We start from the raw sequence: 14,367 nt of genomic DNA, 5'->3' as shown, positions 1-14,367 counted from the left end.
ACCCAATAATGCTTCTAACGCTTTTGGTGATCATTTCTTTAAGATTCTATAACTTATCATATCTCTTCCTGGTGTGGTACTCTTTGAGTTATTGATTGCTGTTTTTAATTCAAAATAACTAAACTCATCATCCAAAATATTATTAAAATCTTGCTTTTTCTTGCAAGAATCTCCAGAGATATTGTTAATTTGTTGTCGTCTTGTTAAAAATGTATCATCTAAATGTTCAATGAGCTTTAGCAAATGTTTGAGCCGACATAATAACCTTCTCTTTATCTGTGATAGCTACCTTCCCATTTTCCTCCATTACAGGTATTTTCTTAAAGCTGTCAATTCCATTCATCTTTTTAATCATACGCCAGACTGCATTTACTTCGGTTTCCCTCCCTATTGTATCACTAACATTTTGAAAAGCTGTCCTTTTTTCATTTTTAATAATCTTTTTAACATAAGCCCTTTTTCTTTGATAATCTATGACTGCTTCTGGGGTGAGTGTTCTTTTTAAGAACTGAAATGCTTTATTCCTTTCTCTGATTGCTGCCGAGCACTCCTCTGACCCCCATGGTACATTCTTTCTTGTACTTATACCACTTGATAGTGAGATAGACTGAGAGGCTGCAAAATAAATGCCATTCACTACTTTATTATATCTGTCATCAACACTATCCTCTACTGACAGATTTTTGAATTGTTCTTCACATAACATTTGAAGTTTTCCCCAATCTGCTTTCTTATATATCCATCTTACACCATAATTACATTTTTGTAGTTGAATCTTATTTTGATATACACGTCACTGGAAAATGATCACTTCCTATATTATCCTTAGATACTGACCACATACATTTACCAGCTAATGATGCTGAAACTATTGTGACATCCAAACATGACATTCCACCCCTTGCTATATCTATTCTTGTTGGATTACCATCATTTAAACATACTAAAGAGTTATCTTCCATGAACTCTTCTATTATTATTTCTCCATTTTTATATCTGCTCTCTTGGTGTGCTGGTAGTACTTAACCGTTGCAGTCCGCTGTTTGATGGTGCCGCCCGGTGCCGGTGTCCTGACATTTTATCCTACCCCGTCAGATTTTCCTACCCGGGTTTACTGCGCACGCGCACATCAATATCGCGTCCTTTGTCTCATGCTAAACAACGATATTTAATGTATCTGCATTACTGTAAGGGTAGGTTTAGGGCTGGGGTAGGTGTAGACTTTAATAAAAACGCAATCTAATTGGTAGAAAATAATATTTATTGTTGGTTTCCTGTAACTGTATCCCTTTTAGCTACAACCGCAAATATAACACATAATTACTGTATTTGCAGTACTGTAAGGGTATGATTAGGGTTGTGGTAGGTGTAGACGTTAATAAACCATAACTTTACAGTAGAATTTTCGTTGTGGAATTGTACTACCCACTGTTTTGGTGGGAGGTAGGAAAATCTGACAGCGTAGGACAAATCGACAGAACACTGGAGCTGATCCTCACGCGGGTTTGGCGAATTGAAGGCGGATCCGCCTAGGATCTCCTGCTGATGCACATTTCGAAGCAGATTTGCAAAAACATTTGATTCAGATCGGGACTCCGAAGCGCGTCTCGCGAATCATTTGATCGGGGCTTCGGAGTTTGCAAAACATTTGATTCAGATCGGGACTCCGAAGCGCGTTTCGCGAATCATTTGATCGGGGTTTCGGAGTTTGCAAAACATTTGATTCAGATCGGGACTCCGAAGCGCGTTTCGCGAATCATTTGAGATCACGTCTTTCGAGCGGATTTGCAAAACATTTGATTCTATCATGTACTTGTCTATATCAACTTTTAATAAAGAGAAAAGAGGTTTAGAGACAGATTTTTGTTAATAGCCTGTTAGTAATCCCACAGTACATAGCATCAGTAACTGTATAATTTAGTAAGGGAAAATTAAAACAAAATAGGAGTTTCAATTTTTATTTTATTTTTGTAGCAATGGTCATCTTAACCTCTCTGCAGTGTTCAGGGTATTTCAGGACCCCAAATTAAATTCTAATTCTAATACTGCATCATACAACAACACCCGGACTCTGTTTTAATCATTCTCGGGGACTTTAATAAAGCCAATCTGTCCCGTGAACTGCCAAAATACAGACAGCATGTTACATGTCCCACAAGAGACAGTAATATATTGGATCACTGTTACGCCACAATAAAGGATGCATTTCACTCTGTTCCACGAGCAGCTTTGGGACGTTCTGATCACCTTCTGGTTCATCTAATACCGTCCTACAGGCAGAAACTAAAATCAGCTAAACCTGTATCAAGGACTGTAAAAAGATGGACTAATGAAGCAGAGCAGGATTTACAATCGTGTTTTGACCTCACTGATTGGAGTGTTTTTGAAGCTGCTACCACCGATCTGGATGAACTCACAGAGACCGTAACATCATATATCAGTTTCTGTGAGGATATGTGTATTCCTACAAAGACTCAACTAATTTACAATAATGACAAACCGTGGTTCACTGCAAAACTCAGACAGCTCCGTCAGGCCAAAGAAGATGCTTACGTGAAGGGGGACAATGTCTTGTATAAACAGGCTAAATACACATTGGAAAAGGAGATCAAAGTGGCAAAGAGGAATTATTCTGAAAAAATAAGGACTCAGTTCACTTCCAACGACTCCGCATCAGTGTGGAAAAGTCTAAAGAAGATCACCAATTACAAGACACCACCCCCCAGCACTGTAGAGAATCAACGACTGGCAGACGATCTGAACGAGTTTTACTGCAGGTTTGAAAGAACACCCATCACCTGCCCTGAACGCCTCCCCACAAAACCATTCACACCCTTCACAACTCCTGCAACCAGCCCTGAATGCCTCTCCAAACTACCGTTCACACCATTAACAGCTCCTGCAACCCATCCTGAACACCTCTCCAATCAAGCACTCTCACCATTCTCACCTCCTGCATCCCCCCTCTCCCCCACACCTGCAATTCAGATCAGCGAGGATGCGGTGCGCCAGGTCTTCCGGAAGCAGAAAAGGAAAAAAGCACCAGGCCCAGATTGTGTTACACCAGCCTGTCTGAAATCCTGTGCTGACCAGTTGGCCCCCATCTTCACACAGATCTTCAACAGATCGCTGGAGCTGTGCGAAGTCCCTTCATGCCTCAAACGTTCCACCATCATCCCCATCCCTAAGAAACCCAAAATTACAGGACTAAATGACTACAGGCCTGTGGCTCTAACGTCTGTAGTCATGAAGTCATTTGAAAAACTGGTGCTGGGCCACCTGAAGGACATCACTGGGCCCTTGCTGGATCCTCTTCAGTTTGCCTACAGAGCAAACAGGTCTGTGGACGATGCAGTAAACATTGGACTGCATTATGTTCTGCAACACCTAGACAGACCGGGGACTTATGTGAGGATCCTGTTTGTGGACTTCAGCTCGGCCTTCAACACGATCATCCCAAACCTCCTCCTGCCCAAACTAAATCAGCTCTCCGTGCCCACCTCAGTCTGTCAGTGGATCAACAGCTTCCTGACAGACAGGCAGCAGCTAGTGAGGCTGGGAAAATACACATCCAGCACCCGTACAATCAGCACCGGAGCTCCCCAGGGCTGCGTTCTCTCCCCACAGCTCTTCTCCCTGTACACTAATGATTGCACATCTAAGGACCTCTCTGTCAAGCTCCTGAAGTTTGCAGATGACACCACACTCATCGGCCTCATTCAGGACGGTGACGAGTCTGCTTACAGACAGGAGGTAAAAGAGCTGGCTGTCTGGTGCAGTCTCAACAACCTGGAGCTTAACACCCTCAAAACAGTGGAGATGATCGTGGACTTCAGGAGAAACCCCCCTGCACTCTCCCCACTCACCATCATGAACAGCACTGTGACTGCAGTGGAGTCATTCAGGTTCCTGGGCACCACTATCTCTCAGGACCTGAAGTGGGACATTCACATTGACTCCATTGTGAAAAAGGCCCAGCAGAGGTTGTACTTTCTCCGCCAGCTGAGGAAGTTTAACCTGCCACAGGAGCTGCTGAAACAGTTCTACTCCACCATCATTGAATCCATCCTCTGTACTTCAGTAACTGTCTGGTTCAGCTCAGCTTCTAAATCTGACCTCAGAAGACTACAGAGGGTAGTCCGGACTGCTGAGCGAATCATCGGTTCAACCCTCCCATCTATTCAAGAACTGTACTTATCCAGAGTGAGAAAAAGGGCTGTCAAAATCACTCTGGACCCCTCACATCCAGCACACTCCCTCTTTGAACTGTTGCCATCTGGTCGACGCTACAGAGCACTGAGCACTAGAACGACCAGACACAGGACCAGTTTCTTCCCTCAGGCAATCCATCTTATGAACAGCTGATAATAACGGCGAACACACTACACTTTATATTTATATACACACACACTTTATTTATCTAACACACATACTTAGTATACACTTAAATTTTGCACACAATATATATGTACATACATAACTTCATTTTGTAATATACTTGCCTACAATTGTCATTTGGATATTGTTATTCACTATCTACTTATTTGTATTTTTTATTCTTTTATTATGTGTTTTATGTTCTGTCGCTGTCATTCTGTTGTACTGCGGAGCTTCTGTCACGAAAACAAATTCCTCGTATGTGTACATACCTGGCAATAAAGCTCATTCTGATTCTGATTCTGATTCTGATACAAGTGTTTATTTGAGTTGAATATTTCGATATTCATGTAAAGAAACGAAGCCATAATTTGAAAATTTTACATTTACATTTATTCATTTAGCAGACGCTTTTATCCAAAGCGACTTACAAATGAGGATAAAAAAACAACACAACAAAAAGAGCAACAAAAAGTTTATAAGCGAGAATAAACAAGATTCATGCAAAATGAAGTCAGATATTGTCTGATATGTTAAGAAATAATATAAAATAAAAATGCAAAAAAAATTTGCCAAAATATTTGACTCAAAAAGTCCAGATGATTCAATCTGTTCGTGACTGTGAGTGTAACAGCAGCAGCAGAGATTATTAACCGTAAATGAAAACATTTAAAACTCTGATTCCTCAATTTAAAAAAATAAATAGAAATGTAGCAAAACATTAGATTCAGATGATATGTAGAACTCTCTGTGATTATCAGTGTCAGACTGTGTGTGTTGTTTTGTCCGCGGCTCGTGGGACAGGCGTACTACTCTTGCTGTGACATCATCATCCTGGGGAGGGACTTTGAGAGGATTCAGATCATCCCAGGAGCCAAACACACACACACACACACACACACACACACACAACTCAGTAATGAATCACCGCTGTGTCTTTCTAAGCTGTGAAACAGTGCTGCTGGTGTGAAATTGCTAAACTAAACCATACTTTGGGAGTTCGTAGCGGGTTCGCGAATTATTTGAGTCATTTCGGGAGTTCGTAGCGGGTTCGCGAATCATTTGAGTCAGTTCGGGAGTTCAAAGCGGGTTCGCGAATCATTTGAGTCAGTTCGAGAGTTCGTAGCGGGATCGCGAATCATTTGAGTCATTTCGAGAGTTCGTATCGGGATCGCGAATCATTTGAGTCATTTCGAGAGTTCGTAGCGGGAGCGCGAATCATTTGAGTCATTTCGAGAGTTCGTAGCGGGAGCGCGAATCATTTGAGTCAGTTCGAGAGTTCGTAGCGGTTAGGGAACATCCAGGTGGACACACACACACACACACACACACACACACACAGGTGTCCAAACAACATCAAGGTCTTTATAAACTGTTACAGCACTTACTCAGATTGACAAGATTGCAGTTTGAAGTTTAGGAATTAGTTTTATTAATTTTTTTTAATGTTTATGTCAGTTTTAATAATTTTAGCATTTCAACTTTTTTGAAAAAAAAAAAGAAGCTTTAATTCAATTACAGAAAACTGTTTTTAGTAGTTTCAGTCTTAGTTAACAACAATGACACATAGTTGGTTGCTTTGGGAATGAATTACTAGTTAGGAATAAAAGTTTAACTGTGTGTGCTTATTTTACATATTTATTTTTTTAAATAAAATGTAAAAATTATAAATGTTTTGTACGAGTTTCTGTCTTCTGCTGAATGCTAAAAAGATGATGCTTTAAACACCAAACAGTTGATGGTACCCATTCACTTCCATAGTATTTCTTCCTGTAGCACAGAAGTCAATGGGTGCCGTTCACGAAACGCACCTGAAGCACAGATCAGGGTTATTAGCAGAAATTCATTAATTAGATGATGTGCAATCAATTTGGACGGAGAATAAACATCACTATTATTGTGATAAATGAGAAAAGCATTGAATAGACATTACAGAAAGAATTTTTATAAATAAATTTTTATATTAACCTTTACATAAATAATATAAATTATAAATAATATTGAAATGATACTTTAAATATGAAACTACGCCAGTAGGTGGCCGCGAGTGAGTCATTAAATCACTCAGAAATTATTCCGTAATGAAGGAGTCACTGAATCACTGACTGATTCGTTCAAAGCTGTAGATTCATTCAGTAATGAATACCCGCTGTGTCTTTCTCAGCTGTGAAACAGTGCTGCTGGTGTGAAATTGCTAAACTAAACCATAAATTGGGAGTTCGTAGCGGGTTCGCGAATCATTTGAGTCAGTTCGGGAGTTCAAAGCGGGATCGCGAATCATTTGAGTCAGTTCGTGAGTTCGTAGCGGGATCGCGAATCATTTGAGTCATTTCGAGAGTTCGTAGCGGGATCGCAAATCATTTGAGTCATTTCGAGAGTTCGTAGCGGTTAGGGAACATCCAGGTGGACACACACACACACACACACACACACACACACACGGTGTCCAAACAACATCAAGGTCTTTATAAACTGTTACAGCACTTATTCAGATTGACAAGATTGCAGTTTGAAGTTTAGGAATTAGTTTTATTATTTTTTTTTTAATGTTTATGTCAGTTTTAATAATTTTAGCATTTCAACTTTTTTGAAAAAAAAGAAGAAGCTTTAATTCAATTACAGAAAACTGTTTTTAGTAGTTTCAGACTTAGTTAACAACAATGACACATAGTTGGTTGCTTTGGGAATGAATTACTAGTTAGCAGTAAAAGTTTAACTGTGTGTGCTTCAATCAATCAATCACCTTTATTTATATAGTGCTTTAAACAAAATACATTGCGCCAAAGCACTGAACAACATTCATTTGGAAAACAGTGTCTCAATAATGCAAAATGATAGTTAAAGGCAGTTCATCATTGAATTCATTGATGTCATCTCTGTTCAGTTGAAATAGTGTCTGTTTTAATTTGCAATCAAGTCAACGATATCGCTGTAGATGAAGTGACCCCAACTAAGCAAGCCAGAGGCGACAGCGGCAAGGAACCGAAACTCCATCGGTGACAGAATGGAGAAAAAAACCTTGGGAGAAACCAGGCTCAGTTGGGGGCCAGTTCTCCTCTGACCAGACGAAACCAGTAGTTCAATTCCAGGCTGCAGCAAAGTCAGATTGTGCAGAAGAATCATCTGTTTCCTGTGGTCTTGTCCTGGTGCTCCTCTGAGACAAGGTCTTTACAGGGGATCTGTATCTGGGGCTCTAGTTGTCCTGGTCTCCGCTGTCTTTCAGGGCAGTAGAGGTCCTTTCTAGGTGCTGATCCACCATCTGGTCTGGATACGTACTGGATCCGGGTGACTGCAGTGACCCTCTGATCTGGACACAGACTGGATCTGGTGGCCACGGTGACCTCGGAACAAGAGAGAAACAGACAAATATTAGCGTAGATGCCATTCTTCTAATGATGTAGAAAGTACGGTGTTATGTGAAGTGTTCCGGTTCCAGTTTACCTAATTAATGCAGCCTAAAAATCCTTTAACGGATTTGGATATTAAAAGCATATTAGTATGTTATGTGTATGCCAGGTTAAAGAGATGGGTCTTTAATCTAGATTTAAACTGCAAGAGTGTGTCTGCCTCCCGAACAATGTTAGGTAGGCTATTCCAGAGTTTAGGCGCCAAATAGGAAAAGGATCTGCCGCCCGCAGTTGATTTTGATATTCTAGGTATTATCAAATTGCCTGAGTTTTGAGAACGTAGCGGACGTAGAGGAGTATAATGTAAAAGGAGCTCATTCAAATACTGAGGTGCTAAACCATTCAGGGCTTTATAAGTAATAAGCAATATTTTAAAATCTATACGATGTTTGATAGGGAGCCAGTGCAGTGTGGACAGGACCGGGCTAATATGGTCATACTTCCTGGTTCTAGTAAGAACTCTTGCTGCTGCATTTTGGACTAGCTGTAGTTTGTTTACCAAGCGTGCAGAACAACCACCCAATAAAGCATTACAGTAGTCTAACCTTGAAGTCATAAATGCATGGATTAACATTTCTGCATTTGACATTGTGAGCATAGGCCGTAATTTAGATATATTTTTGAGATGGAAAAATGCAGTTTTACAAATGCTAGAAACGTGGCTTTCTAAGGAAAGATTGCGATCAAGTAGCACGCCTAGGTTCCTAACTGATGACGAAGAATTGACAGAGCAACCATCAAGTCTTAGACAGTGTTCTAGGTTATTACAAGTAGAGTTTTTAGGCCCTATGATTAACACCTCTGTTTTTTCTGAATTTAGCAGTAAGAAATTACTCGTCATCCAATTTTTTATATCGACTATGCATTCCATTAGTTTTTCAAATTGGTGTGTTTCACCGGGCTGCGAGGAAATATAGAGCTGCGTATCATCAGCATAACAGTGAAAGCTAACACCATGCTTCCTGATGATATCTCCCAAGGGTAACATATAAAGCGTGAAGAGTAGCGGCCCTAGAACTGAGCCTTGAGGTACTCCATACTGCACTTGTGATCGATATGATACATCTTCATTCACTGCTACGAACTGATGGCGGTCATATAAGTACGATTTAAACCATGCTAATGCACTTCCACTGATGCCAACAAAGTGTTCAAGTCTATGCAAAAGAATGTTGTGGTCAATTGTGTCAAACGCAGCACTAAGATCCAATAAAACTAATAGAGAGATACACCCACGATCAGATGATAAGAGAAGATCATTTGTAACTCTAAGGAGAGCAGTTTCAGTACTATGATACGGTCTAAATCCTGACTGGAAATCCTCACATATACCATTTTTCTCTAAGAAGGAATATAATTGTGAGGATACCACCTTTTCTAGTATCTTGGACAGAAAAGGGAGATTCGAGATTGGTCTATAATTAACTAGTTCTCTGGGGTCAAGTTGTGGCTTTTTTATGAGAGGCTTAATAACAGCCAGTTTGAAGGTTTTGGGGACATGTCCTAATAACAATGAGGAATTAATAATAGTCAGAAGAGGACCTATGACTTCTGGAAGCACCTCTTTTAAGAGCTTAGATGGTATAGGGTCTAACATACATGTTGTAAGTTTAGATGATTTAACAAGTTTATACAATTCTTCCTCTCCTATAGTAGAGAATGAGTGGAACTGTTCCTCAGGGGGTCTATAGTGCACTGTCTGATGCGAAACTGTAGCTGACGGCTGAATGGTTGCAATTTTATCTCTAATAGTATCGATTTTAGAAGTAAAGTAGTTCATAAAGTCATTACTGCTGTGGTGTTGGGAAATGTCAACACTTGTTGAGGCTTTATTTTTCGTTAATTTAGCCACTGTATTGAATAAATACCTGGGGTTATGTTTGTTTTCTTCTAAAAGAGAAGAAAAGTAATCAGATCTAGCAGTTTTTAATGCTTTTCGGTAGGATATGCTACTTTCCCGCCAAGCAATACGAAATACCTCTAGTTTTGTTTTCCTCCAGCTGCGCTCCATTTTTCGGGCTGCTCTCTTTAGGGTGCGAGTATGCTCATTATACCATGGTGTCAAACTGTTTTCCTTAACCTTTCTTAACCGTAAAGGAGCAACTGTATTTAAAGTGCTAGAAAAGAGAGAGTCCATAGTTTCTGTTACATCATCAAGTTGTTCTGAGGTTTTGGATATGCTAAGGAATTCGGATACATCAGGAAGATAACTTAAAAAGCTGTCTTTTGTGGTAGAAGTGATGGTTCTTCGATACTTGTAACAAGAAGTAGAATTTACAATTTTGGCTATATGAAGTTTACACAGAACTAAATAATGATCTGAGATATCATCACTTGGCTGAATAATTTCAACACTATCAACATCAATTCCATGTGACAGTATTAAATCTAGAGTATGATTTCGACAATGAGTAGGTCCTGAAACGTGTTGTCTAACACCAATAGAGTTCAGAATGTCTATAAATGCTGATCCCAATACATCTTTTTCATTATCGACATGGATATTAAAATCACCAACTATTAAGACTTTATCTGCAGCCAGAACTAACTCTGATGTAAAATCACCAAACTCTTTAATAAAGTCTGTATGGTGCCCTGGTGGCCTGTATACAGTAGCCAGTACAAACATAACAGGGGATTTATCATTAACATTGGTTTCTCTGGATAATGTTATATGAAGCACCATTACTTCAAACGAGTTATACTTGAAGCCTGCCCTCTGAGAAATCCTGAAAACGTTATTATAAATTGAAGCAACACCTCCCCCTTTGCCTTTTAGACGCGGCTCGTGTTTATAACAATAATCTTGGGGGGTGGACTCATTTAAAATAATGTAATCATCAGGTTTTAGCCAGGTTTCTGTCAAGCAGAGCACATCTATATTATGATCAGTTATCATATTATTTACAAAAAGTGTTTTCGTAGAAATGGATCTGATATTCAATAAGCCAATCTTTATCATTTGTTTATCCATATTGCATTTGTTTTTTTATTTGTTGAACCTCAATTAAATTGTTAACCTTAACTTGGTTTGGACGTTTTTTGTATTTTCTAGCTCGTGGAACAGACACAGTCTCTATAGTGTGATATCTAGGTGAAAGAGTCTCTATGTGCTGAGAATTAACTGACCTCTGTGACGGGAGGCAGCTAGCAGACGGTCGGTTTAGCCAGTCTGTCTGCTTCCTGACCTGGGCCCCAGTTATTCAAGTATAAACACTAAGACTATTTGCCATATTTCTAGACAGAAGAGTGGCGCCACCCCAGGAGGGATGAAGACCATCTCTTTTAAACAGGTCAGGTCTGCCCCAAAAGCTTGTCCAATTGTCTATGAAACCTATGTTATTCTGTGGGCACCACTTAGACATCCAGCCATTGAGTGATGACAATCTGCTATGCATCTCATCACCACGGTAAGCAGGGAGGGGACCAGAGCATATTACAGTGTCTGACATCGTGCTTGCAAGTTCACACACCTCTTTAAAGTTATTTTTAGTGATCTCCGACTGGCGAAGTCGAACATCATTAGCGCCGGCATGAATAACAATCTTACTGTATTTACGTTTAGCATTAGCCAGCACTTTTAAATTTGCCAAGATGTCAGGCGCTCTGGCTCCCGGTAAACATTTGACTATGGTGGCTGGTGTCTCTATATTCACGTTCCGTACAATAGAATCGCCAATAACTAGAGCACTTTCATCAGGTTTCTCAGTGGGTGCATCACTGAGTGGGGAGAACCTGTTTAATGTTTTGATCGGAACAGAAGAGCGGTGTTTTGACCCACGACTACGCTGCCTCACCGTCACCCAGTTGCCCTGCTGCAGGGGCTCTGCTGGAACCGGACAATGTACAGGAGTCCCTGAGCTAGACGCATCCAAAGCCATATCTAGTGCCCTAACATTCTTACTGTCCTCAATTAAAGTTTGGATGCGTGTCTCTAATTCTGAAATCTTCTCTGTCAGCCTAACTGTTTCCCTGCATTTATCACATGTGAATCCCTCATCAGCGACAGAGATAGATAAACTGTACATGTGGCAAGAGGTGCAAATAACAATTGTAGGAGAAGCCATTACTCACCGTGCTTGATGAAATATTCTTACTGCGGTTGTTTGATGAACTTGTGGAAAACTGCAGAGTGAGAGAGGAGAGGAGAGGAAAAAAGAAAACGCTAATGACAAGCTAACGAGTGCTAACGCTTTGCAGGTGTGCTGCAGTCACGGAAGAGTGAACGATCAAAGTTAATCTGATAAGATTGATCGGTAATATCAGAAATATGGTGTGAATTAAGTTATATTTTACAATTAAAAAAAACAAACAAACAGACAGTGTGCTTATTTTACATATTTATTTTTTTAAATAAAATGTAAAAATTATATATGTTTTGTACGAGTTTCTGTCTTCTGCTGAATGCTAAAAAGATGATGCTTTAAACACCAAACGGTTGATGGTACCCATTCACTTCCATAGTATTTCTTCCTGTAGCACAGAAGTCAATGGGTGCCGTTCACGAAACGCACCTGAAGCACAGATCAGGGTTATTAACAGAAATTCATTAATTAGATGATGTGCAATCAATTTGGACGGAGAATAAACATCACTATTATTGTGATAAATGAGAAAAGCATTGAATAGATATTACAGAAAGAATTTTTACAAATAAATTTTTATATTAACCTTTGCATAAATAATACAAATTATAATATTTAAATGATACTTTAAATATGAAACTGCGCCAGTAGGTGGCTGCGAGTCATTAAATCACTCAGAAATTATTCCGTAATGAAGGAGTCACTGAATCACTGACTGATTCGTTCAAAGCTGTAGATTCATTCAGTAATGAATCACCGCTGTGTGGTTCTCAGCTGTGAAACAGTGCTGCTGGTGTGAAATTGCTAAACTAAACCATACTTTGGGAGTTCGTAGCGGGTTCGCGAATCATTTGAGTCAGTTCGGGAGTTCAAAGTGGGATCTCGAATCATTTGAGTGAGTTCGTAGCGGGATCGCGAATCATTTGAGTCATTTCGAGAGTTCGTAGCGCGTTCGCGAATCATTTTAGTCATTTCGAGAGTTCGTAGCGGGATCGCGAATCATTTGAGTCATTTCGAGAGTTCGTAGCGGGACACATAGTTCATTAATTCAGTAATGAATCACCGCTGTGTGTTTCTCAGCTGTGAAACAGTGCTGCTGGTGTGAAATTGCTAAACTAAACCATACTTTGGGAGTTCGTAGCGGGTTCGCGAATCATTTGAGTCAGTTCGGGAGTTCAAAGCGGGATCTCGAATCATTTGAGTCAGTTCGTGAGTTCGTAGCGGGATCGCGAATCATTTGAGTCATTTCGAGAGTTCGTAGCGGGTTCGCGAATCATTTGAGTCATTTCGAGAGTTCGTAGCGGGATCGCGAATCATTTGAGTCATTTCGAGAGTTCGTAGCGGGATCGAGAATCATTTGAGTCATTTCGAGAGTTCGTAGCGGGATCGCGAATCATTTGAGTCATTTCGAGAGTTCGTAGCGGTTAGGGAACATCCAGGTGGACACACACACACACACACACACACACACACACACGGTGTCCAAACAACATCAAGGTCTTTATAAACTGTTACAGCACTTACTCAGATTGACAATATTGCAGTTTTTGAAGTTTAGGAATTAGTTTTATTAATTTTTTTTTAATGTTTACGTCAGTTTTAATAATTTTAGCATTTCAACTTTTTTGAAAAAAAAAGAAGCTTTAATTCAATTACAGAAAACTGTTTTTAGTAGTTTCAGTCTTAGTTAACAACAATGACACATAGTTGGTTGCTTTGTGAATGAATTATTAGTTAGGAATAAAAGTTTAACTGTGTGTGCTTATTTTACATATTTATTTTTTTAAATAAAATGTAAAAATTATATATGTTTTGTACGAGTTTCTGTCTTCTGCTGAATGCTAAAAAGATGATGCTTTAAACACCAAACGGTTGATGGTACCCATTCACTTCCATAGTATTTCTTCCTGTAGCACAGAAGTCAATGGGTGCCGTCAACGGTTCGCTCTCAAAAAACATCTTCTTTAGTGTTCAACAGAAAAAAAAACACTTGTTCAGGCTGAGGAAGAGTAAACGATCGCAGGATTTGATTGTTTAATTCCTCTCACACAAACAATACAGTTATATGAGTGTTAATCTAAACTGTGTTTGAATATGATGCACTTTGTGTGTGAAGACATTTGTCAATCAACCAATCAGCTGTCACTCGATTTCAGAGCCGCTAACTAGAATAAGATCACAGCTACTTTTAATTTCAGTATAAATATGGAGTTGAACACAAGGCTTGATGAACTAATACTTTGATAAAGATAAAGCATATTTATAATCATCGAGGCTCCTGCAGAAGTATGTTTTAGGAAGATTGTCCAGGGTTTATTTTTTACTCTTTTCTTTTACCTGCCACCGTTCGACTCGGACACAAACACAAGATATTTTAATTTGATGAAGGTCATGGTGTTCTTCTTCAAAATATATTCTCTTAATAGTTCATTCTATTCCTCACCCCTTTGGCAGATATCTTTGCTTGTGTTAAGAGAATGAATGTTATTCTGCAGTGT

General features: G+C 39.6%; 1 protein-coding gene across 1 annotated transcript; it reads right to left on the bottom strand.

The window, feature by feature from the left end:
• Window positions 1–7,256: 7,256 nt before the first annotated feature.
• On the bottom strand, window positions 7,257–12,102 carry LOC127935211 (uncharacterized). The gene has a single exon (XM_052532890.1). It carries the CDS (start codon window positions 11,849–11,851, stop codon window positions 10,988–10,990), a length of 864 nt encoding a protein of 287 aa, XP_052388850.1. The 5' UTR covers window positions 11,852–12,102; the 3' UTR covers window positions 7,257–10,987.
• Between the last annotated feature and the right edge of the window lie 2,265 nt (window positions 12,103–14,367).

Source organism: Carassius gibelio, chromosome A19 (genome assembly GCF_023724105.1).
Source record: "Carassius gibelio isolate Cgi1373 ecotype wild population from Czech Republic chromosome A19, carGib1.2-hapl.c, whole genome shotgun sequence".
Classification (NCBI taxonomy): domain Eukaryota; kingdom Metazoa; phylum Chordata; class Actinopteri; order Cypriniformes; family Cyprinidae; genus Carassius; species Carassius gibelio.
The sequence above is the reverse complement of the archived record's forward strand: the minus strand, read 5'-3'. Positions and strand labels throughout refer to the sequence as shown.

Coding starts and splice junctions, on each gene's coding strand:
- LOC127935211 (XM_052532890.1), bottom strand. CDS start 11,851: ATGGCTTCTCCTACAATTGTTATTTGCACCTCTTGCCACATGTACAGT.